This window comes from Mesocricetus auratus, unplaced genomic scaffold (genome assembly GCF_017639785.1).
Source record: "Mesocricetus auratus isolate SY011 unplaced genomic scaffold, BCM_Maur_2.0 Super-Scaffold_100019, whole genome shotgun sequence".
In the NCBI taxonomy this organism is placed as follows: Eukaryota; Metazoa; Chordata; class Mammalia; order Rodentia; family Cricetidae; genus Mesocricetus; species Mesocricetus auratus.
In genome coordinates this window covers 1749536-1775802 of record NW_024429200.1, presented here as the reverse complement: position 1 = coordinate 1775802, position 26267 = coordinate 1749536, and the positions used below count along the sequence as shown (strand labels likewise).

Genomic DNA, 26267 nt, shown 5'->3' with positions numbered 1-26267 from the left:
TTTCTAAGCTCTAGCCGATGGGCGGATTAGACACCTACATCTATCAGGGCATGTAGCTTTCTTGGATACAACCATAAACCAGCCCTGATTCCCTCCTAAATGGGCAGTGTTCCCACGGCCTCCATGATGCCCTGCGAATGAAAGAATCCCATCCACACGAATGTCCCGCTCTAGGGCAGGAGCCCTAGGGAGAGGACTTTCCCCTGGCCTCATTAGCTGGCAGTTAAGACACATTTCTGCAAGACTTCACCAGCCCTTTCAGCAGTCCGGCTGGGCTGGGATAAAAGGAAGGAATGCCAACCACCATGCTGCTTCTGGAAAAATACACGGTGTGCTTATGGCTGTGAGCCGTCTTGTCATCCGCACTGCACCCAAGAAAAGCTACAGTCAGGCCTTAGGGACTAAACTGTGCCGTGAGGAGTACACTCTGCTTCTCCAGTCAGATCCAGGCACTCAGAGAGTCTCAGGTGTCACATTCCCCCTGTGTCACCGTATTCCGCCCCCCCCCCAAGCCCTCACCCCGTGACATTGCAGCCATGGCACCGCAACCGCCACCCAGGTGCTGTCCAATAACAGGAAGTCTGAACAGCAAAATGAGCAGGGTCAGCCTTTTCTCTGCTGTTGAGATGGGAAACGGAGAGCGTGCCTCCTTGGCCTGAGCATGTGTAACCGTTGGTGGTAAGCCCTGCCAGGCTCCCAGCAGACACCTTTGAGTGCCACTGCCTGTTCATCAGCAAAGGCTTCTTGCTCCAAACAGCGGCTGAACGGTTGAAGCCAAACCCAATGCACCGTCCCCAAGGGCATCTGTTGCTTTGCACTCTGATTTGTAGAAGATTCAAATTCGCATTTAATATGCGCTCAGTACAACACTTGGCACGGGTCGGGGGAGAGGGGCGGGCCTCACCCTGGAGCTACTTCTCATCTCATGGAGCAGGAAAAGTAACCACACATGAAATGCCGACAGACTTAAAAGACGGAATCACATGCTGATGTGTGGAGCATAGATTATTCATGCAATGGAAACTCGGAAGCCAATGAATTGAGAAAACGCTGCAACTAGGAAAGTACTTTGAAATTATAATATTTTCCTGTCGGAGGTTCTGATACTCTCTCCTCTTGCTGTTTTAATCCCATAAACTTCAGGAAAGAGCAACATCCCGGTTGTCATTCATCACATTAAAGGACATTTCAAAGAAGGATGTGCTGGGAATATACTTTGCGAATGCCAAAGCAGTGGGTAAACACTCCTGTAGTTGGAATTAGTGGTAGCCAAAATGTAAAGGATATGCAAATCACTGATAAGGAAGGTAGGGGAAATGATAAGAAGGCTTTAACCGCTCAAAGGAGATTGGGGATTACTGGAGAGAAAAAAGGGATTCCGTGGAAGCAGGCTGCCAAGTCTGGGGACTTTGAAGGCGAGCCAGCTCCCTGCTCCATGCCCCATCCCATCCTGTTGACTTTGTACTGTGTGAGAAAACTTAGAGCCGCCCACCACATCCTTGCATGGTAAACAGTAGGCATGTGCTCCGACTTAAATCTGTCAGGTGTTTTCCCATTGTAAATTCAGCCCATGGTACAAACGTGTAGAAAGTGCTAATCAGAACTAAAGGACCTTGGTTTTCCCATCTCCTCCTGCTCTAGAGACCTGCTGAATACAGATGTGACCTATGTTTGCTTCACATGGAGAATGCACATAGTTCTCTCGATTATACACTTACTGTTTTTAAAGAATGAGATCCCACTGTTTCTACTGCTCTAAAACTTGCTGTATTTTAAGCACATTTGGGGGTCAGGTAGGAATCAGCCCGGGTGGATGGCCTTTCCCAGAGTAGAGAAGGGAGTATGGTAATACACACAATAGAATACTATCTGGCCTCATAAAAAGAATGGAATCTGCTGGTCTTCAGCTACATGGATAGAAACTGGAGGACATTCTGTTAAGTGCAATAAGCCAGGAACAGAAAGACAAACACAGCATGCTCATGTGTGGGAGCTGAAAATCTGATCGCAGAAACAGAAAAAGATTGTCGCTGGAAGCTGGGAGGATGAGGGAGAGGGGAAGGCAGAGGAGGTGGCTAGGTCCCCAGACCCCGATGAGTAAGAGGGCTATATTCTGATGTCCCCCAGCTCAGCAGGGTGACTATATTCACAGCTAGGTGACTGTCCTACAAACTACTACAAAAGGAGAGTTTGAAGGCTCCAGACACATACAACACACACAGGGTGGGTTAGGAAAGACTCTACTCTCGCCATCGAGTATTAAATTGCATGTGTTAAATCGTCCCACTGCTGCTCCGTAAGTCTGTGCAATGGCAAAGAAGACAATAACCTCATCTTTTCTCCGGTGTGTCTGTCTGCCCCTCCCCACTGTCCGGAGGGTCATTCAGGTGGCCACCAGGCTCTCACCATCTCACATGACCCGGTGACGAGACCCTGCTCCTAATGAGCTGTCTAGAAGCCTCCCGCCTCATCCTCCAGCCCCGTCCCGTGTTTCTGATGCGCCTTTTTCTCTCGTCCTCAGAGGCGGAGAGACTTCTTGCAGATGGTGCTGGATGCCCGGCACGCCACAGGCTCAGTGGGCGTGGAAGACTTTGACATGGTCACAGAAGCCCTGTCCTCCGCCGAGTGCACAGTGGACCGTCCCCAAAGAAGAGGCCACCCTGCATCCATGTCTAAGCCTTTAACCACGGATGAAGTTGTGGGTCAGGCCTTCCTCTTCCTCATTGCTGGCCACGAGATCATCACTAACACCCTCTCCTTCATCACCTACCTGCTGGCTACCCACCCTGACTGCCAGGAGAGGCTCCTGAAAGAGGTGGACCTCTTCATGGAGAAACATGTGAGTACAGCGGGGTCCAGGCATCCATGTGCGTCGACATAGCGCTGGACTAGGCGAAGCTCCCGCGTAACAGCTTAGTAAAATCTCATCCTTAAGTGTGTAAGACGAAAGGAGGTCACGTCCACCTTTGCCATCTCTCTGGGCTAGCAAGTAAAACGGGGTGTTCAGAGGAAAGTAAAGAGCCCAGGAGACTGGTTCTGGGGACCTGCAGAGACCCAGGGAGGAGTGGGGGACCAAAGGGCAGCCACAGGGAAGGAGTCTGGCGTGCTCTGACTGGGGGGGGGGCTCCCTGAGGAAGATAGGAGAGGGAAGTCAGCAATGGTAGCCGCGTCCAGTCCAGAGGCAGGCATAGATGCCAGATGAAGCAGGAAGGAGCGAGCAGGAGAGGAGGCACAACCCGGACAAGAAGGTGGAATGGGCTGGGAGCCCCAAGCGCAGATGGAGTCTGGGGATTCCTTGGAGACGAGGTCCCTCTGTAGCAGGTTGCAGCAACCTTCTAAGGGTGTTGAGCTGGGCTGCATGATCAACCTGGTGGTTTTCCCAGGATGCTACTATGTGCATTGTCTTGAATCACTTTAAAACGATGTACTTTAAATAAGAAAATTCCCACAATGGAATCTTGTCCATTACATTCTGATGCCATTAGCCAACAGTTTTGGAATGTAGCTTATTCTGCTATTGGAAGCATTAGGACCTAGAAACTACTTCCTGGAAAAGTCTACTTCTTTGTCCTAGGTCCTACTGGGGAAGTAGAGGCAAAGTTAGAGTCCTTCTTCTCCAAGTCACTTTATAAACATTTTAAACCTGAATAACTGCTAATTACCCCAGTGTTTAGCTCTGTGTGAGTCCACATAGCCAACTTCAAGTTCTTTGACATTATGACAACTGTCAAGCCGGGTCTCCCCAGCACCCTACTCATGCAGACTGGTCTTCTGAGCCTGAATGCAAGAGTTTGTGTTTCTCCTTATTACTGTTCCACTCAGTCAAAATAATTTTGAAGCTTGATTCTGCCATCTGTCATATTAGTGTTTCCTCCAGCTTGTGTCATCTGAGACTTGCTAACCATGTCTCCCATTTCATCCAAGTCATTGACAGGGTTTCCTCCTACTGACATTGATCCATTAATCAATATCCTTTGGGCATGGAGTCTCAACAAGCCATGAATCCAGATAGTCCTGCCACCTGCCCCAGTGTGCTTTATAGCAGTTATTTAATATTTGGTTCCAGTTGAGGAGCAGGGGAGAAGAGGGGTCAAACATGATAGGGTACATTACAGCGTGTCTTATGACATCTCTAGTGCCAGGCAACAGAACTCTGAGTCAAACTGATTTTTAGCGAAAACAAGCATTTGTATCTATAGGTACAAAACCTTGCTCAGTTCGGGAGTGAATGAGACTCCAGGAAAATATTAATGACGCCTCAAAGACACCCTCAGGCCTTAGTTTTTCTGCCCTTGGTTTTTGGCTCTTTCCTCTTGTTGGCCCCGTGCTTAGTCACGCTGTCCTTGGGAAACCATAGGAAGCCTGCCAAGAGCACCTGGGACCACAGGCTTCCTCACGCCTCACCACCAAATAGGAGCTATGACTGAAAGTCACAAAGGTCACTCCGATCAGAATGCTGAAATCGCTGTCCACCCATGGGCCAATCATTGTGGTCAGGGCATAGGGACACCAGTGTGCCTAAGCAAATTGACTCTAGCCCCAAGATCAAGTGTGCTGAAGATCAATGACTGAGGCCTAGGGAGGATGCCTTCCTGGGGAAACGGGCAGAGAGACGGCAAGTCCTCAGTCTCAAGCCAAGTTAAATGAAGAAGTGGACATAGAAGCATCTGAAGGGTGCCCTGTGGTGTGGGACATATGACAGAGGCTTGGGAAATGTGCAAATGTTGCAAGAGATGGGGGTCATTATCTTCACCCCAAGGGGGATTTCCAGCCAATAGTCTGTTAAGCAATATCCCTTCCAAAGAAGACCCTCAAGGGCCGCATAAGATGGATATGATTAGTTTTAGACCGTTGTTCCATCTAGACAGTAGAAAAGCCCCAGGGAGCCTGCCAGGTTCATCAGCTACAACCTGCATTAGGTATGGGTATGAAGCTATGGGCGCAGCAAGCTCCCACGCAAAATCTGGTGACACGCCCTCACCTCTACCACAGCCTGAACTGGCCCTGACCTCAAGGACGATGATGCCGATTCACCAGACCCTGGCCTCCTTCAGCCTCTGAGCCTAGGGTCAGGGCTTCTTTCCCCAAAAGGCCAATTCCCATGGGGCTGTACTCCATGTCCCCAAGCACTGGAGAGATCCATGGGTGAACAAACTGATTGTACCAGGCACAGCTTTTCAACCCTCTGAAAGACGATTTGAATGCAGATTCTGGGACCCTGCTATAGAAGTTTTGATTTTGCAAGAGTAGGCTGGGAGGGGACTGCACTTTTTTGGGGGGGGGCGGGGGAGAGGACGTTGAGACAGGGTTTCTCTGTGTAGCTTTGTAGACCAGGCTGGCCTCGAACTCACTGCCTGCCTTTGCCTTCCGAGTGCTGGGATTAAAGGCATGCGCCACCGCTGCCCAGCTGGGGGACTGCACTTTTGACCAGCAGTCCCCTAGGTGCTGATGCAGTTTGTCTTGAGACATTTGGGACCTAGAGCCATCTCCCAAGAGAAAAATGCTCTTCTCTACCTATGCAAGTCCTGAGGGTCATTTCCTTCCTATGGACAATATTTAGGGACGTTTTGACAAATGGAAATGTCTCCAGGCTATCTCTTTTTCTTTCTAACAATAAATGAGATAGTCGGAGGACACACTGTACATGGTACCCACTCGATGAATACTTGCAGGTTTTCTTTTTCTTTTCTTCCCTTTCTTTCTTCTCTTATTTATTTATTTAGTTTTTTTTAACCATGCTCAGAACTCTGTTAATATGGGCCATCTGTCAGGACATGAAAATGCAGATTAGCTGTTCACACATTAAGCATTTTCCTGAAAATATTCCCGAAAATGTGCATGTAAAGTATGATTTGTTATAACTTTCCTGCTGGTTTCCATTCAACAAATACCTGCTGAGTGCCAGTTAATGCCAGTGTCTGTGGCTGCTGACTTCCCTGTGTACGGGGTGCTGGGCCTAGAGAGCAGGGCCCCTGGGTGACCTGTCATCGTCCATGTGGCTGGATCCTGGCTCTTGTCCCTTCTCCCTACACCTTCTCTCCTCCAGTAAAGCCCTTTGGGAATGTGGTAAGAGTCACTGTCCTCATCTACAATAAAATAAAACGGTGTCATCTGGGACTGCTGCGGGCAATGGTAGCAAGTGTCACCGAATAGGCAGTCGAGATGGTCCAGCTGGTAAAGCCACCTCCAGCCAAGCTTCATGCGCTGGCTCAGTCTTCCTCCAGCAACCTATGCTATGGAATGAGGAAAACAGCTGTCACATTACCACCTGACAGCCACACTCTAGCGGGGACACACACACACACACACTCACACATAAATAAATATAAACAACAACGCCAGGTATTCTCCGGGGCACAGTGAGCTCCAGAGGCTGGCTCCCATCAGGAATGACTGATGCAAGCGTTCCAACCCTGTGCCCCATTGCTCTCTGGGTTTCAGTGCCTCTGGACATACTCATGATCCTCAGTCTCTACCATGATTTCAGGGTCCTGTGCCACCTGGATTTTGAACAGTGAATTAAATGGGGTACATGAGGGCTTTTGTGTTTTCTTCCATTATTACTTTAAATGTACTCTTCAGTTTTTCCTCGAGCGTGTGTTGTATGCGTGTGCATGTATGTATATGTGTTCACATACGTGTGAAGGCCCGAGATAGGCATTGGGCATCTCCCTCCATTGCTCTCCATCCTATCCATTGAGGAGGCATCTCTGAGTTGAACACAGAGTTTCTGCATAGCTAGTCGGTCTAGCCAGTTTGCTCTGAGGATTCCCTATCTCCACCTTCTGAATGCTGGAATTATAGGTAAGCTGCCACACCCACTCAGCATCTCTTGGGTTCTGGGATCTGGGCTTTGATCTTCACACCTCTTCGATGAGCTGCTACACCTTACTTACAGATAGGTGTTAGGGAGCCAAGCTCAAGTCCATTGCTTGTACCGCAGGTTCTTGACTGACCAAGACACCTCCACAGCCCCTGGCTGAGAGTTTCAGTAGGAAGACTCCAGCCTTGAGATAGAACTGTGACGTAGTGAGTATCCATCTCTGGTCTGCTGATTCTTGACCCAGTGAGCTACCGTTAAATCCCTCTAGCACTGAGCCGCTGCATCTGCAGCCACTCTGACCTCTATAGTAGGAAGATGGGGACGGCAGAAAGCAGGAACAAGCCCAGCATGGGGAAGCACGGTTTTCTTTCTGCAGTGCTCACACAGAAGTCTCACTGCTTCTCGGACAGATCCCTTAAGCAACCCCTGGCAATGAGAACACGAGGCCCTGCTCTGTCTGAGGCCTAGGTCACCTGTCCATCTCTGTAATTAAAGAAGGTAGGCCTCCCCCAGTCCTCGTAGCCTGTCAATGGGTGGAAGGGTAGATCCCTAAGACCCTGTTACTGGAAGTGGGATTAATGATTGCTAGGTAGCCAAAAAAAAAAAGCTTGTCCAGTGTTGGGCCTAGAATCCATGGTCCTCCAAACCTACAAATCCAGAGCTGCAGGATCTCCATGATACAAGGGAACAATAGGATATCCAAGAAGAGCCCCAGGGAGGGCCCAGTATTGAGGGTGTAGCAGAAGCCAGAGACCTCAAACCAGACCAATGACTCATTGTGATGAACACTTATTAGTAAAGATATATCAACTAAAGGGTAAACTATATGATTCAGTGGGCCGCATTACAGCTTCCATGCTGAGATTTGTTTTATTTGTTTGTTTGTCTGGTCTTGCGTTTAAATTTAGTTTAGGGGGGTTGCAAGGGCAGAGGATAGAAGCAGGTGATGGAGAGATGAGTGACATCCAGATGCATGAATGAAATCCACAAAGAATCAATGAAAAGTTAAAAAAAAATCCATGGTCCTCAAGATTGGAAGTTCCTACTTTGCAATTTCTGTTTGGGAGACCATGCTTTCCTTCCCTAAGAAGTTTTCAGACTGGCTCTGGGAAGTCAGGACAGTGACCCCAGTAGAGCCTCGGCCACATGCCTTCTGTGTATTTCTTATACACGGTGTGGCTGCCTCCTGTGACTTCCTCGGGGTACTCGATGCTTCCTGCTGCTTACAGTGAAGCCCAGGCTAGCAGGTTGCAATAGTGCATCCTTTACCAGTCTAGAAGTGATGTAAGTCAAGAGTCCCAAAGTTTCACTTTTAGTGAAAACAACTTAACACAGCTGCCCCGACCCCCACTGCTGTTGGGGAATGTCTATGTTTTTCAGCCCCCAACTTCTCTACCTAGTGATGCTCCGTCTTGTGCTCCCTACTCCGGCCCATTTGGCTTCAGCTGCCTCTCTCCTTACAGGGGTTGGATTTGTGTTCCAGTGTAAATATAAGTCATAATCTGCCTGATGGTCCATGTCTCCAGCCTCCTTTCTAGACACACATATTTTCTTCCAAATCAACTGTCTTGAGGATTTTGTTCCTTTTGCTTAGAACCTTCTCTCAGTCTGTTGCTATAACAAAAGACTTGAGAACAGACAAGTTAAAAAAACAAACAAACAAAGAGAAGTTCATTTCACTGTCATTCTAGAAGCAGGGTACCAGGGTCTGCTGGTCAGGTGACAAGGGCGTCCTGTTGCTTCGTGACATGGCAGAGAGTATTGCATGCTGAAACAGCAGGCATGCTAGTTTGCTCTCTGTTCCTTTCCTCTTGTTTTTGTGCATATTTGCCTGCATGTGTACACACACACACACACACACACACGCACACGCACACGCACGCACGCACGCACGCACAAACATACCCCTATGGAGGCCAAAAGTCAGTGTTGGGTGTCTCTCTCCATCTCTCTCAGCTTTATCTTTTTGATGCAGAGTCTTTCATTGAGCTTAGAGGTCGGTTCAGCCAGCCTGTGGCCAGTGAGCCCTGGGGACCCGCCTGTCTCCACCTTTCCACTTGGGGAAGACTTGTACATGCCGCTGGCCCCAGCCCCTTAGGTCAGTGCCAGGCATCCGCACCCAGATCTTGGCGCTAGGATGGCAAGCACTTTATCAGATGAACCACTTCCTAGCTCCTCTGTCCCTTTTGTCACAAAGCCACTCGTAGCATTGTAGGGTCCCAGCCCCCATTACATCATGCAAGCCTAAGTCCACAAAGGCTCTACCTTCCAGTAGCATCGATACATAAGATGAGGGACCAAATCCCAAGACGCAAATTCTGGTGGCTGAACACTCAGACCACAGCATTGTCCTTCTCAAGTCACTGGGCTTTTTGGTGAACTCATCTTTTCCCCCATGTCTTGGTCAGACGGAGCGGGTGGACGTTTGTTAAGCTGGTAGCAGAGGACCAGGGGAAGGCTTATTCCGTTCACCTTCTTAGGAGACTTTGAAAAGCGCTTCAGCTTTCTAATCAGGCTTTGGTCATGAGGATGTGTCATTGCCTACTCCAATATGTAATTTTTAAAGGATAAGAGAGAAAATATAGTTCTTTCCTCTTCTATTGTTTTGCTATAGCTTTAGCACTTATGTGTTGAATTTTCTGACCTGGCTGAAACCATTCTCCTTCCTCCTCTTCGGTGCTGGTCTGTGCCAGCCAAAATTTATGAGCCCTTTTCCTTCTGCTTAATTGTTGATATAAATCTGCTCTGCAGAACCCAGTTATAAATTTATCACAAACTGGACGACACTGATATACAGCCTCTGTTCAGGGGAGTTTGAACACAGTCATGACTTAGAAGGACGATCAACTCCCTAAAACTCTCCAACAGCTACTTCGTCACATTATAAAGATCTAATTAAAACACATCTTCGTCTTCCTATTTCTCTTAAGGATCAAAGAACATTCCACGCTGGCTTTTCCAGCTGATTAGCTCATGCTGCTTAATGTGGGCAAAGTTGGGGGTTTGCTCCTTGAAGCAGTCAGTGGATCTCAAAAAGCCAAACATATCCCATGGTTACAAAAATAAAATAGCGGTTATCCACAAGCAGCTCTTTCATAAATACACGTGTCCTTTTGTCACGGGGGGGGGGCACTGGGTTGGAAACTATTTAGATAGACTAACATAAATTTGTCTCTACTATGGGGGAAAAAGTGTCTCCCAGCTAGGATCACATCCAGGAAATAGAATGGGGCTGAAACTGGGAATGGGGTTCTCAGTAAGCAGGGGTTCCTACAAAGGAATAACGGATACATAAATGTCACCCTCTGACCTCCACACATGCGCGCATACACACAGATGCACACATTCACACACACACACACTCACACTCACACATCAGGTGGGGCCTGAGCATCTGCATTCCTTACGGTTTCCAGGGGAGAACTCTGGACCCTGATGTCTGTCAGCAGCTCACATGGTAAGAGCCGGACCCTTCAACTGTAAATCCTGCTCCGGCGTGACGTGCCTGGAGTCAGTGTGTTTATTCCTAATGATAATGAAGGCCTCGGGGTTCTGCTATGGCTTGCCTTTTGTGAATACATTTTAATGGTTTCTAGATTACTCCAGTGATGATGCCAGTCACTTTATGGATGGGAGATAAAGTGTCGAGGAATTCATTCCATCCTAATACATCTTGGAAAGTCTGTTAGTACTGAATTTATCCCACAGTCTTCTTGCCTCCTTAAGCAGTTCTCTGATGGGAAGTGAGGGCAGGCTTCTGGTTGATTTAAAGCTATATTCAAAACAAAGCTGGTAAGCAGAATGCAGTCTGCTTGTATAAACTGGAGGCCTGTCACATTCAACACGTACCCACTGTGTTGTCCCCCTTAAGCAGGGTGCTCTGTGTGGCCCTGAAACTTGCCCAGGAATTGATCATTGTAACCAGTAGTCCTGGCTGCCTGAGGTCCTACCCCGAAAAGCGTTGTCAACAACGGGAACTTCCCCTTGTCACATGAACCTCCGGGAGGGGGCTGCTTAGAAGTGAGCCTCAGCTTGCCTGCTTTCCTGTCCTTTCTGGGAGCTTCTGACCCAAGAACAAGGCGCCCCGACAATGAATGCTGGGCGGGGAGTCTTCATATATACAGAGAACAGGGGTCTCTGGGAGTGTGCCTGGGGCTCTGTCTTAGAAGTTATGCTCTGGAGCCCCTGCTACCAACATGACAGTTTCTGGAGGGACGGAAAACAGACTGCAGGCACTTCTGTGTGGGCAATTCATGACTCCATAGAGCAGAGTGGCCAGCAAACCTGGACCAGGTGCCAGAGACACTGTCCCCGTGGCTTTTACACAAACAGAAGGGGAGGGTGGATGGCCCCTCTCGGGCCTGTCTGGCCTGTGAATGCCCGCAGCCTCTCTCTGTCACTATCCAGGGCTCCTAAATCCTTCATAGCCGCTACAGATGCCCAGTGCCTACCCCTACAGTAGCCCCTGGGAGAACCACCCACCCTGACTGTGACCTCCTCCAGCCTCCCCTTCCCCTGCTCCTCCCCTCCGCCCACCGCCATCTCCTGTCCCTTCTCCTTTGGAGCCCACATCACTGTCTTCTCTCCTCCTCTCCTTTTCCCCCTTCATTCCTGTCCTAGTTAGCTCTGTTCCCCAGGTCTAGAGAGATCTAGAATCCCCCTGCTTCACTTCCTGGCTCACTGCCCACTAGGGACCCCAAGCCTCCAGAGACCCTGTAATTGGGCACTGTAAGGCCAGCAAGACAGGAAGGAGGCAGGTTAAAGGACAGGAAGGGTTTAGGAGCAGCTTTTGCGAGCTGTGAGCTGCAACGCCTCAGAAAATGTAGCTCTTCTGCTCTTTGGATGTTTAGCAATGAATGCTCCAAGTCCACCCCCCACCCCGCCCCTGCTGTGTCCCTGCAGAGCACAGGGAGAAGTGACCTGTAAAGAAACAGTCCCCCCGCCCAGGACCGCGGCACACCGGTCAGCCTGGCCACGTTCCTTTCCCATGACAATTTAGAGTGTTGTGTATTCACTACCTGGGGCTCCAGGGGAGCCGGGCATTGTTAAGAGTCTAAGATGGTAGGCAGGGTTGGTTCACAGCAACCCAGAAAAACGGGAATTAAAAATAAATGTGAGCCAGTTAAAGCCACAGGTGGAGCTCAGTGCTCCACTTGGCCTTGAGTTACACCAAGTGGTTCTTCTATTTAATTATGGTGCACCTCAAAAGAACGGATTTTGTTCCCTACCATTAGCTTTGGAAATAAAAGAATAAACGGAAACTTCATGTTTTGACTTCCCCGGACACCTCTGACAAATGCTGCTCTACACAGAAGTTTCCAAACAGCCAAGTCCAGTGAGAATTTGAAAACCCGTGGTCCTCAAAAGACCCTCTGTCAACCACTAGACTCATAGAGTGCCACCATTTTTGTCTGGACACATTATCCACTGTCAGCCGGCGCTTCTCTGGCAGAGGCACCAGAATCAAGCCCCAGCAGGACGCCAGCCCCGTGGGAATAGGGAACTGCATCTGCCAGGCCCACTGGTCCAGCCCAGATCCCACAAGAGCACCGGGTGCACGCCAGGCCTGTGAGATGCAGGGCTGAGAGGTACCATGCATGGATGTGGAGAGATGCCATGCATGGATGCAGAGAGGTACCATGCACGGATGCAGAGAGATGCCATGCACGGATGCTGAGAGATGCCATGTATGGATGCAGTGCCCTCCGTGAGATGCAGGTGCCATGCATGGATGCAGAGAGATGCCATGCACAGATGCAGAGAGGTACCATGCACGGATGCAGTGCCCTCCGTGAGATGCAGGTGCCATGCATGGATGCAGAGAGATGCCATGCACGGATGCAGAGAGGTACCATGCACGGATGCAGAGAGGTACCATGCACGGATGCAGAGAGGTACCATGCACGGATGCAGAGAGGTACCATGCACGGATGCTGAGAGATGCCATGCACGGATGCAGAGAGGTACCATGCACAGATGCAGTGCCCTCCGTGAGATGCAGGTGCCATGCATGGATGCAGAGAGATGCCATGCACGGATGCAGAGAGGTACCATGCACGGATGCAGAGAGGTACCATGCACGGATGCAGAGAGGTACCATGCACGGATGCAGAGAGATGCCATGCACGGATGCAGAGAGATGCCATGCACGGATGCAGAGAGGTACCATGCACGGATGCCCTCCTCCTCCAGCTGCAGGCAGATCTGAGGGCAGAGCTGGGCTGGGGTTGGCAGGGAGGAACACTTCCGGGGAGGACGGAGCTACTCAGGCCAGGACAAAGGGCCGCCGATGCAGGAGGGGACTGAAGAGGCTGCACAGGGTGGTCCCCACAGTCACACAGCTATGCTCTCACAGGCTCCTGCAGAGTGTCACACAGACCTGCCAGGTGATGGCTAGAGCCTTCCAAACAAGGAAAGGAGGGGAACTTGGGCTATCTGTGGCAGTCACGCACCCAGGAGGACAGGTATATGACAGGAATGTCGTACGGTCAGGCTTGATGGTTCCAGAACAAGAGACTTTCTGTGTGGTATGACTCCCCTGGAAGCTAACACATTCGTAGTTTTGGCCTGGGGCTCCATCCAGTCCTCCAGTACTTGAGAGCGGGGTGAGGGGCGGCAGAAGGGGGGCACGTGGTGGCAGGGGATCACCACAGAATGAGGAGTCTTTCCATACTGTCTGTGTTCCAGACTTTCTGATAAGTCTGTTCCACCCCGGGTCTGTGAGCAGCATTATGTTTTGCATGTTGTGGTGTTGTCTGTTTTAGATGTTTCATAACTGAACATGGCATGTGTGAAAACTCCAACTAGATGAGCTTGCCCGTCCAGGCCTATGAATATTCCAGATCAGAGGGATGCTTGACTCCAGCGCACGCAGTGCGGGAGGTTTGTGAAGCCGGGTGTTTAGGAATCTGTCTTTTACGTTTAAATATTTAGATTGGCTCTCTAGGACACAGGAGGCAATGCCTGCTCTTCACTTGCTTAATTTGACCCCCCCCCCCACTCCTTTGGTAGCACAAGTTGTTTCTCAAAGGCTCATTTCTTGAATGTTCCCTATAGGAAGAATGTAATTAAACTCCACTGGCCTCCTCCTGCTGGGACCAAACTGGGGCAGGATCTGTAGGGAGCACAGTGCAGACCCCCTGCTGAGACCTCTTGTTATGGAGAAGGGAACACGTTTCCCCCACGCTATGAACAAGAAGGGGTGGAGAGCCACCCAGAGCCTCCCAGACTCTTGTTACCTAGTGGCTTCCTCTCCTCTTCCTCAATGACACTATAATTAGTCATTAAGGACTGGAGGGGAGACACCCCTGCCTTCTCCGAGGGTTTGAACTGAGTGAGTAACTGACTCCAGGGGCTGACAAGGGGGTGAGCAGGGTCGGCAGTGGCGGCGATGGATACCTGGGACCCCAGAGCTCTAGATGCTAAGGCAGGAGGATCTTGAATTCGAAGCCAGCCTGGGCTAAGCAGTGCGAACTTGTCCCCAAAACACACAAAACCAGAGTCAACCAACAGAGATGGTCCAGGATTGTAGCCCTTTCAAAAAACAACAACAACAACAGAAAACAAAAACAGAAAAAAACTTTTTTCCTGAAAATGCATGGCTTGGGATCCTGGCCCTCCCTCCCATCAGTCACTGGGTTTGCAGCCCCACCCTTCTGGAGCTTGGGGTGCAGCATCAATCATTTCGTCTCTCTGGGACTCTTGGCTGGTAACATTCCATCAAACTGGACCAGAGCAAAGAGCAGACCTTCCAAGCAGGAGGGAGCGCCAGGAGCCAGATACTGGTCCCACATGTCCAGGAGAACACATGGAGGACACCGAGTGACCGTCACCGGATCCCTGACATGACACGCCTTTTTGTTACTTGGTTTTCCTCTCTGTAAAATGGGAATAGGGTGCATTCCGTAGCTCACGGATTGTCGCATAGACTCGGTTAACACACGTGTCACACTTGGGACAGCATCAACAACATACACATCAGCTGTTACCACCCGTTTTCCTTATCTGCAGAAAGGGAGGGATTGGAATAGACGCCGTCTCTGCTGCCAATGCCAGTCTCAGGCTCCTTACTTTGCAAACAAGCGTTAGCCTGGTCCTTACAAGAACTTCTCAAAGTCAGTACTGTCACGGTGCCTGTGGCATTGGCAGGGAAAGAAAAGCTCCAGAGAGAGAGAGAGTGAGAGAGAGAGAGAGAGAGAGAGAGAGAGAGAGAGAGAGAGAGAGAGAGAGAGAGAGAGAGAGAGAGAGAGAGAGAGAGAACCAAGAAGGGAGCGAGGTTTATTTTAAGGAGTTGGCTCACGCCGTGTGGGGGCTGGCAAGTCTGAAGTCTGTGGGGCAGGCTGGCAGTTGGAAACTCACAAAGGAGTTGATGCCACCATCTGGAGACAGGGTTGCTTCTCCAGGAAACAGCAATGTTCACTCTTCTGCCCTCAGCTGAATGGATGAGGGTCAACCACCCGATCCAAGGTCAAGTCCTTTATTTAATATGGTATAGACGCTAACACTATAGTATAGACGCTAGCCCTGTGGGGCAGTACATCCCGTAGATGTACTTACTACATCCTAACCAAGGTTTCAAAAGGCTGTCATGACAGAAGACAGACAGCATCCAAAGAGAAGGGTTCCATTGGGAAGGACCCAGTCACAGGGTCCTTCTGGCTTTCTCTCAGCCTGCACCTACCAACACAGTGTCTAACGTTCGGGTTCCGCGGCTGCTCCTCCAGGCTCCGGTGTTTCTGGTGACTACTCAGGTGGCGGTGGCTCTACACCTACTGGAAAAGAGGGACTTCAAGGGGTGGAGCTTGGGGCGGCATGTGCCTCAGTGTCACGGAGCCATGGAAAAGCCAGTTGTCCAGGCAGAAGGGGCAGCCCTGCCCACGCTGGTCTACGGCGAGGAGCCCCACCCTCCCCAGACACTCCACTAGCACCGCCCTACCTGTCCTCCTGCTTCTCAGCACCACAGAAGGTTTGCTGTGCTTTTCCTGTCGCAGTGGTCCACTCTCTGAGCTTCCGGATTCTCCTTTTGAGTGGCTGAAACGACAGCACTCAGGCGGCTTCACCCTTCTGCCCCTGGGAACCTGGGTGCTTCACCCACACCCACAAAAACATTCCGGAAGCTTGAAGCCTCTCTTGGTCGTCACTATCCTCTTCATGGCCATCATCATCATATTATACGTGTATCTTCGTAGTATCTATCTCTCCTTCGGCTTGTTTGTGGAGCGTGCTCGGGGTGGGGCGTCACTCAGCGAAGGTGCTGGCTCAGCCGTCTTGTGGACTCCTGTCTCAGCCACTGAGCCGCCTCTGCAACACCGTGGACCCCTCTCTAACTCTCATTCCAGGATGGCATTGCTTCATTCTTTATGGAAAGGTCTCCGGCTCTCCTCCCGCTTCTCTTTGGGGTCTGTCTCGCGGGAAGTTAACACTATGGTAGGGAGAGATCCCGTACCTGGAGCCCTAACCACACCCATCTGGGCGTGGCCACGGGTACGTGGGCGAAGGCTGGGAGATTAAGAGCTAGGTGGAAAGGGAGAGGGCTTTCTTGGGGTCGAGGTCGGAGGCCAGCAGAGTGCTGACCTCAGTTGTCGGTTTCCCACGCAAGTGATTTCTCCCTAATGAAATAGCACACGAGACATCCCTATCCCGTGTATGGTAATCCTCCTCACCACACTATGGTTGAATTTCACTGTGTTTGCTGTTAAATATATTACCCTTATACAAGAGACACTTGGCTCCGTACACACTCCTGGGGACCCAGAGGCCTCATGGTCCAGTCATCTGTGCTGCTCGGCCGGAAGGCTCTCTCCATCCTCCCTCCTGGTTACCGGGCCAAGGCCACATTCTCACTGTCCAGCCTGCCCTTGACTGCTGCTGAATCCTGCTTATCTCAGTGTAGACAAGGCCTGGAAAACGCTAGGGAAGAGAAGGGTGGCCCAGAATCCTGAGCCTGTGTTCCCCGTCCTTGTACCCGAAAGGACACAGGTCCTCCAGGCCTCACCAAGTCTCTAGATTCTCTGGCCAGAGCAAACCAAAATCTGGTGTTTGTTACAGTTTGGCAATGAAGTGGCCCCCGAAAGGCTTGTGTGCTGAAGGTTTGCTTTATAGCCAGTGATGCTGCTTGAAGGTGGCTGGACCATGAGGCCTCTGATGGACCCACAGTTTGGACACATGTCACAAAGCAGAAAGTGAAGCCTGTTTGGTTTGGAGGAGGCGTGCCGTTGAGAACAAGTCAACAGCCTCCTCCTGTTCTACCTTCACGGCTACCTCTGAGTAGCTTTCCTCTGCCATGCCCTACCACGCCTTACAGGCAGCTGTCACTGAGCCCCGAATGCAAATCAAGACCCCAGAATAGCCAGAGACGTCTACATCCCCGAGAGCTGTGAGAAATGGCAGTGGCTTGGATCCACTTCTGACTTGGTTGGTCCAGAGTGAGTCCTGGGTGTAGACGGGGTTTCTGTCCTGCCTGGTCCCATCGCCCTTCAGTCCCAAGTGAGCACACAGAGGCTTATGTTAATTATAAACTGGTTGGCCGATGGCTCAGGCTTCTTACTGGCTAGCTCTCTCTTAGTTATTAACCCATAACTATTAATCTATGTATTTCCACAAGCTCTTGGCTTACCTCATGATGCCTGGACCTCTTGCTTTCTCAGAAGCTACATGGCATACCCCTGGTGACTCCTCTCTGCAGTCCTCTTTCCAGAATTCTCCTGGTCTGGTAGCCTCATCTATCCTTCCTGCCTGGCTACATCCTGCCTGCCCCATTGGCTGAAGCATTTTTATTCATCAGCCAATAAGAGAGACATATATTCACAGCACGCAGAAGGATATTCCCCATCACCTGGGTTTCTGAAAAGTCCCTGGTGATCTAAGATGCAGCTAGGGTGAAGATCTGTGCCAAAAGATTTATTGTATGACACAGAGTCACTGTCAATGACAGGAATGATTTTATAAACACCCTCTGGTGGTTGGAGATGCTCGTGGCATTTTAAGAAAGGCCCAGGCCAGGTTGTTGGGAAGCAGCAAGCTTTCTGAGATTGTGTGGTGGTCACACCCAGTTCATCTCGCTAGCTACTAGTCTATCGAGGCCTTAGAAACGGTTGCTCTGACAGGGCTGGAAGTTGCCCCCATCTGAAAGCATCTCACAAAAGTCACGCCAAACGCAAGGCTGGAAGGTCACCTGGTCTGTGACCAACTCAAGGACTATGGGCCCATTTCTCCCTCTTGTCGGCATGACAACTGGAGCCCAGGGGTGTCCCATCACAGGTCCCTACCTTGGCTAGGAGTGAGGACAGGGTGTTCTGGAGTGGGGTGGAGGGGTGAGCCGGCTCCTTGTCTCTCTCCCACCCTCTTGTCTTTACTCCTTTCGCTGTAAATCTGGTTCGATGAGTCCCCAGCTTAGCTGCAAATGAGAGATTTGTAGACCTGGAAGATGCGAATGATGGTTCTTACCTCCTGAGTAACAGTAAACATTTACAGAGCATTATAATTATTCATAATCACTTTTATGTGCTAAATAAATCTGACCTTGCTGTAAAGAAGTCGACCCTGCTAGCCAAGAATCCTGGGTAAAATGAAGTCTCCTAGAAGCATCTAATGGCAGATGCTCTCATTCAAGAGTACTAGTACCAGGCAATCCTAACAACCAACTCTATGTTTTGATTCATTGTAAAGACTAAATGAAATGGAAGCTTGGGCATGAAGTAGCTAACTAAGTGAGAGACAGAGACTTAATTTGAACCCAGAACAATTCCCTGGTGCCATCTTGGGAATAGCCAGCAAGTCTGGGGGACATTGTCCTGTGAGAGCAGATGTCAAAAGTAGGGGATGTGGCTTCTATTTCCACTATGGCAGCCAAGTTCATAACAGGGTGTTGGAGAGTTCCCAGAGATGATTCCTCCTCTGCCCGGGACGTCCCCTTTCTGCTGCCACCCAGTCTCAAAAGGCACCATCAGAAAAAAAGATCATTCTTTACCTGGCAACAAGGAAATTTCAGTAAGTGAAGATGCATTTGTCTTCACCAGTAAAAGAATAAATTTTGTTCCGTAATTAACAAACTAATCAAACAAGATTTTTTAAAAAACACAGCAATAGAAAGAAAAAGGAGGGGCAGGAGAGATGGCTCAGAGGTTAAGAGCACTGGCTGCTCTTCCATCAGTCCTGAGTTCAATTCCCAGCACCCACATGGTGGCTCACAACCATCTACTGTGAGATCTGGTGCCCTCTTCTAGCATGCAGGCATACATGCTGGCAAGATACTGTATATATAATTAATAAATAAATAAATCTTTATAAAAGAAATAAAAAGGAGTGCTGGGGAGATGGATCAGCTATTAAGAACTCTGTTCCCAGTACCTGCATCAAATAGCTCACAACTGTCTGTCACAGGAGAACCAATGCCCTTTGGCCTCCAGGGACACCTGCATACTTGGTCATATAAACTTAGCACATATATACACAATAAAAATAAATAAATAGATCTTTAAAAGCAAGCCTGAGCTGATTAGAAATGGGTTCTTTTTTTTTAACTTAACATTTGGCAAATTTACATTCTCCTTGTCTACCCTTGGGTCTCTTAAAACTAATCTCTATAGATATCTCCATGTGTTATTAGCTTTTATTCCTACACAAAATCTCCACCATCAAAAATTCCTCTATTCATCCTGTCCTTTGGGTTTTAGGTAGACAGTTTCTTTCCCTGGGAATAATTTATGTGTTAAGCCTGTCAGTTGTCACTGTATCTAGTTGCATTTTTCTCTCTGTCCCTCAAATTTTTCCTTAAATCCTACTTAATAGGGCCCATGGTATCTGTCTGGAGTTCTGTGAAATGCTAGGCTGATATAGACCCCAACTCAGCTAAACAAACGCGGTCTGCACCTACGCAGTAGCCTATGACCTTTCCTTCCTTGCTTATCTTCCTTCTGTGGAAGACATGTGACAGTCACCCCCTGTTCCTGCTCCTGGCCTCCTAGGTCAGATTTCAAAGGCTTCTCGAGTCTCCTTCAGACTGTCTTTTCTTTGCACATGGACCAGCCTTAGACAGAAGAGGTCAATGAGTGCAGCCTGTCCTTGCTGATGAGGCATCTGGGGTCCACGTTTCCAGAAACCAGCACCTTCCCCTTGGTCCATGCTCAGGCCTTGGACCCTCTTACCCTTTCAGCTGGCACAGCCGGTGACCAAGCAAGCCACAGACCTTACCCACCCATGAAACATACCTGCCTCCATCATTTCAGGAAGGCAAGAAGCCTTGGCAGTTTCACAGCTCATCCCCTCTCTCCCCTGCCCTTCTCCCCTCCCCTTCCTGAACACCTTCTCAAGGGCAGGGGCCTCTTCTGCTTGTCTGCCCTGGGCGAACCTGACTGTCTCACAAGTGCAGGGTCCGTCAAGTGTCTCACAGTGGTCAGGGTCTGGGCCAGGTTTTGCCGGGTTCTTGGCATCTTAATCGGATAATTGAAATAAAGGTGCTCCCAGGCTGCAAAGTAGCAAGGGAACTTTATTCAAAGCAATGCATTAGATCAAGTCAGGAGGACATGCACCTTCGACAGTGACAGCAGACCACATGAGAGAGGGAACTGTTTGAGACCTCCTTCTGCGGGGTTTACCAGAAGGAAGAATTCGGTTAACCTCTGCTCATTTAGTATGCCCCTTCCCATGATGCATCTGATTCAAGTCCTTCGTGTGCCCAACTATGCATAGGCATGGACAGTGAGCAGGGAGGTCTCCCTGAATGTTCACTCAGAGGATACAATTTGCCTGAACGCACATGCACTTAAAAGCAATGTGAAACACATCAGGACCACTGCCTTCCACACCCAGACACATTCGGGTACGCATTTCATTAGAAGTCGTTCGTGAAAGGGGAGGTTTCGATCCCTGCCCAGGGGAGGGGAGCTCATTCCTTTGTTTGGAGTGAGGTGGGCATGCAGCCTGATAGGTTGGTTACAAGGTGCATTGTTAGGAAAGGGGTACGCGTGCTTGGCCCAAACCAAACAGAGGCTCCGGCTGCTAAGCCATTCCCTGTGCTTGTCTGCAGCACCTCATCAGACATGGGTGCTCAGCAGTGGTCAGTGCCAGGTGAGTAGGTGGTGATTAAAGGTCAAAACAGAGATCATTCACTCTAATCCCCCTTTGAACGTGCCCGCCTATGTGTGTGTATGTGTGTGTATGTGTGTGTGTGTCTGTGTGTGCCAGTGTGTATGCCTGTGTGTGTATGTGTGTGCCTGTGTGTGTGTCTGTATATGTATGTCTGTGTGTGTCTGTGTGTGTGTGTCTCTGTGTGTCTGTCTGTCTGTGTGTGTCTGTGTGCCTGTGTGTGTGCCTCTGTGTGTGTGTGTCTCTGTATGTGTCTGTGTCTCTGTGTATGTGTCTATGTGTGTGTGTCTGCTTGTGTGTGCCTGTGTGTGTGTCTGTATGTCTGTCTGTGTGTGTGTCTGTGTGTGCCAGTGTGTATGCCTGTGTGTGTATGTGTGTGCCTGTGTGTGTGTCTCTGTGTATGTGTCTGTGTGCCTGTGTGTGTGTGTCTCTGTGTGTGTCTGTGTCTATGTGTGTGTGTCTGCTTGTGTGTGCCTGTGTGTGTGTCTGTATGTCTGTCTGTGTGTGTGTCTGTGTGTGCCAGTGTGTATGCCTGTGTGTGTATGTGTGTGCCTGTGTGTGTGTCTGTATATGTATGTCTGTGTGTGTCTGTGTGTGTGTGTCTCTGTGTGTCTGTCTGTCTGTGTGTGTCTGTGTGCCTGTGTGTGTGCCTCTGTGTGTGTGTGTCTCTGTATGTGTCTGTGTCTCTGTGTATGTGTCTATGTGTGTGTGTCTGCTTGTGTGTGCCTGTGTGTGTGTCTGTATGTCTGTCTGTGTGTGTGTCTGTGTGTCTGTGTGTGTGTGTGCCTGTGTGTGTATGTGTGTGTCTGTGTGTGTGTCTCTGTGTATGTGTCTGTGTGCCTGTGGGTGTGTCTGTGTGTGTGCGCCTCTGTGCGTGTGCCTGTGTGTGTGTGTCCGTGTGTCTGTGTGTGTATGTGACTGAGAACTGAATTCAGGGTTTCACACATGGCGAGGCATACTCCACTACTGAGCTACACCCCTTTGTTTGTAAATCAGCAAATGGGGAAAGGCATAGGATGCTGCCCAGAATCACACTGTACTGTAGCTTCCTGGCCTAAGGCCCTTGCACACTTGCATGTGAGCTCTGAGACACCAGCACCGTCTCTGAGAAGGCCACTGGAGCCTGCCTCGTCCTTCCGAGCCCACACAGCTTTCGAGCAGTGAGGGCCTGTGTCTGTGGGATGGCAAGCACCGGCACCCCTGAGAATCCCTGCGACTGCTCCTCAACACCACTGCTTCCTGTTCCAGATCGTTCTAGGCCCTCTTTGTGGCCTTCCTTCCTGTCACTTACTCCTGCCCACAACCATTTCCAAGCAGACCTGGCATTCTGCAGTCTGCTGACAGCCATCTGGCTTCCTGTCCTCCAGGCTTTGCTGGGTACCAGGTTAATGGAGGTCATATTCTGTTTGTAATGCTCGACTCTCCCTTCCAGAACAGACATGGGCACCTCTTCCACGAGCAGGGCCTCGACTTTAAGAAACTGTCCTCCAAGTGTAGAGACACACCTGTAATCCAAGCACCCAGGAGAGGCAAGAGGAGCAAGAGTTTCATAGCTCATTCAAATCCAGCCTAGGCTATCTGACATCCTGTCTCAAGGAGACAGACAGGCAGGCAGGCAGACAGAGGTGGAATGGAAGAAAAATTATTTAAAAAACAGTGGGATATACCAGGAACCTTCAGGAAGGCTGCAACTCTAAATGATCCACTCAAGCACATCTGTCTGAGAAACTAATAGCATGTACCTGTGTCTGCTTGAACATTGAATTAGCCAGCTGGTGGGACATCAGATTAGAGATGTCCTTCTCCTTGGCTGCTCCAAGACAGAGTGACAGAGCTCACAGATAAACCTCCTCGTGGCATGCCCCTCGAGCCCCTGTGCTCACTGCCAGGAGGTACCATTCTTAGGCAAAGGGCAGGGCTGTGCGTCACCTGACAGTAGAAATCGCCACTCCTGGGCTGTTCTCCAGGGACTTAGACCAGAAGGAACTCCAAGAGTCACTAACACAGGACCTCTTGGGAGGGGTGGCCACAGCGTTCAGGCACAGGTAATCAGCTGTGCCAAGATGTAGAGCAAATCTCTTATCAGAAGATGTCATTTTCCCCCTAAATGTCATATATACAATTTTTACTGGGGCGTGATGACAGAGAGAATAATTTAACATAAATTTGCATAATGCAATACAGCTGTTAATTTATGATCATATTAAAGCCCAAAGATTTTTAGTTGGAGGCATTTTAAAGTCTTAATCTTCTAACTTTCCCTCCTGTTTGGTCTCTGTTTATTACTTACTTAAAGCTGTCAGAAAAAAATACAGGTGTCTGGTTGAATTTGAATTCCACATAAACCATGACAAATTTTTTAGTGTATCTCATTCAGTATTTGGAATATACTTATACTAAAAATGTAGGTGTTGTATTCTGATATTTAGTTAACTGGATGCTTCTGTTTCTATTCTAAATTGGGGGGTTCCTGCACTTAGCTCAGAGATGACTTAACCCCCAAGAGCTTGCTGCCACAGCAGAAGGGACTGTAGGCAGGGACAGTGCCCACAGTGGGGGACTTGTGCCTTTATGCTGTGAGGGAGACAGGTCCTCTGAGGAACATTTACAGAGTCAAGCGACTCCAGCTATACAGGGAGGCCTGTGAAAATGGGGAAACCGAGGCAACAACACATGTGGGCATTCCTGGCAGCACCAAGGTGTTACAGCTCTGGTTTTCAAACGTTAGTTCCCATCATGAGAAACCCAATGTATAATCCAGCTCAGTGTTCATTTCCGGGAGCACACCACAGAACAGAAACAATTCGCAAAAGATCACATAGCTGTCTATATGTAGTCTGCTCTGGTCTACTATGCGTATGTGTACGTGTGTGCTCATGTGTGTGTTTGTGTGCGTGCACGCTCGCATGCCATGCCCTGCATGTCTTCATTTATTCATTTATTTAGGTTTTATATTTTTCTGCTGTGGTTCAGCATTATTTTGTTATGTTTCAGAACACATATCCTTGAGTGTTCTAGAATGGACTATGTAGGATCAGGCCGACCTTAGATTTGGTCCTCCTGACTGCCCCACCTCATACCCTAGTGACAGGATTACAAGTGTGTGCCATCATGCCTGGCTATGAGGACAATCTAAATTTTTGTCTTAACCCCTTAAAATGAATTTATAAACTCATGACAGATCATAGCCCATAGTGAACGGGGGATTAAGAAAGAACCCATGAGGTGGAGAGATGACGGCTCCCTGAGCTAGCGGCTTCTGTGTAAGCATGGGGAACCGGGTGTGGGTGACGGGACACAGTCATGTGCATCTGTAACCCAGTTCTGCGGGGGACAGAGATACAAGAATCACTGAGGCTGGCTTGTTGCCAGCCTAGCTCCCTGTTCAGTGAGAGATTCTGTCTCAGACGAATTAGGCAAGACATCAGATGTCCTTCTCTGCTCTCTGCAGGCACAAGTACATGTACACACACACACACACACACAAATCCACTTTACAAATGAGGAAATATATCATTTCTAGTTGAGTTTTTTCCCATTATGTTCATTTATGACAAAAAAGCGGGGGGAGGCTAAAACTTCAGAACCCAACTTTTGAGTCTCATGTCCTCTTCTTCCTAACCTTTGCCTGGTCTCTGAGTTGTAATGCACACCCGGGGACCCTCTCCTGCACCTGCCGTCACTACGTGACATCGCTGTCTTACCATGTCATCTCCTCAAATTTCCAAACTCTGCACCGTGTCTCAGTTGGTAGCCTCACGGCTACAGCGTCTACTTGACTTCAGTAGCATTAAAACTCTTTCATCCTGTTCTGCCATTCTGTCTTCACCAGGCTTAGTGATAAACCCATCTCGCTGTCTCTGTGCCTCCGGAGAGCTTGATAGCGAGTCTCCTGCATGTCCCTGCTAGGACTGTCACCGTCAATGACATAAGGAAAATGCAGTAATAGTAACTAGTACATGGTACCACATGCTCTCCATCACCTACGTGGTAGCAATGATGTCTGTTGTAAACATTCCCTTTTAGGGTTGAGAAAGTAGAGATTTAGAGGGCTCCAGATATTTTTCTCAAGGTTATGATGCAAACCTAGAATCCACCCTTCCCCGACTCTTATACTGAGTTGAGTCTTGCAAATAAACCAACTGATAGGCAAAGCCAGCGGGCCAAGGAATCCCATGTACACTGTCTGTTTTCTTCCTGTTCCTACCCAGAATGCTTCTACTCCCCCCCTCCTCTGGAATGCCCTGGGATCTCTTCATGGACCCCTCATTTCCATGCACATTTTTCTTTTTGGTTATGGCTGGCAAGTCCCAAGGAAACTCTTGTCTCCAGGACACTTTCCCATGCCTCTGTAGTGACTGCCACCTTGCCCCCAGGATCCAAACGCAATGTTCCTTCTGACATTTTTTATTAGCTCAATGACCAGTGTACACAGAGAAGCAGGTTAGCCCTCTCCTTCCATTCTGCGGGAGATACTTCCCACTCCATCCCTCTTGGCCCTGGCATCTGCTTCGTGAGCTGCTAGACAACTCCATGGAAGCCCAAGCAGGACCAGGAAGCTAACATGGAGACTCACCCTGCATTGTCTTGGAGCCCCAGTCTGCCACCAATGTCATCCTCAAGCAGCCTGGGATACCAAACTCTAGGTCTCAGTGCTTGCCTGAAGATCAGAGTGCAAAGCTAGCCACACCAGTCAGCCATGGAGGCCATGCATAGTGGCACACACCCAGCACTCGGGAGACAGAGGCAGATGGATCTCTGTAACGAGCATTCTTCCCGCCAGCCTGGTCCCTGAGCCACGTCAACCCCAAATAACACACAGAGACTCTATTAGTTACAATGCTGTTGGCCAATATCCAGGGCTTCTCATTGGCTACTTCTGTCTTAAGTATTAACCCATAACTACTATATATATGGTCTTATCTTACCAAGGGCACAGGCCTCATGCATCCTTTCTTCCCAGGATCACATGGCAACTCTCTACTCCTGACTACATTTCCCAGACTCCTCCTTGATTCCTATTCCTACTTATCTTGCTTCCCTATTGGCAAACAGTGCTTCATTTGTCAACCAATAAGACAAACATATACACAGAAGGACTTCCCCCAGATCTCTGTTACTCCAAGGCCACCCTGTGTGACACAAAATTGGTCCAGTCTAAAAGAGAAACAGAGCTCACACAAAAGTGAGCTCAGCACTTGATCCCAGCACTGAGGAGGTGGACAGGAAGGGGTATGACTGGATGGAGAGGGAATATAAGGTGGGAGGAGATAGGAGCTCAGGGCAGTCTGAGGAGAAGTGCAGTCTGAGGATGCCATCTGGGGAGTCAGTCTGAGGACAGGATCGCCCCTTTGGTCAG

At 49.4% G+C, this 26267-nt stretch overlaps 1 protein-coding gene across 1 annotated transcript in view; it reads left to right on the top strand.

The window, feature by feature from the left end:
• Nucleotides 1-26267, top strand: part of Tbxas1 (thromboxane A synthase 1) — a 173135-nt gene that overhangs the window by 116180 nt on the left and 30688 nt on the right. Inside the window, exon 9 of the mRNA XM_040728790.1 lies at nucleotides 2522-2839. Coding sequence (XP_040584724.1) covers nucleotides 2522-2839 — 318 coding nt within the window. The remainder of the gene's footprint in view (nucleotides 1-2521; nucleotides 2840-26267) is intronic.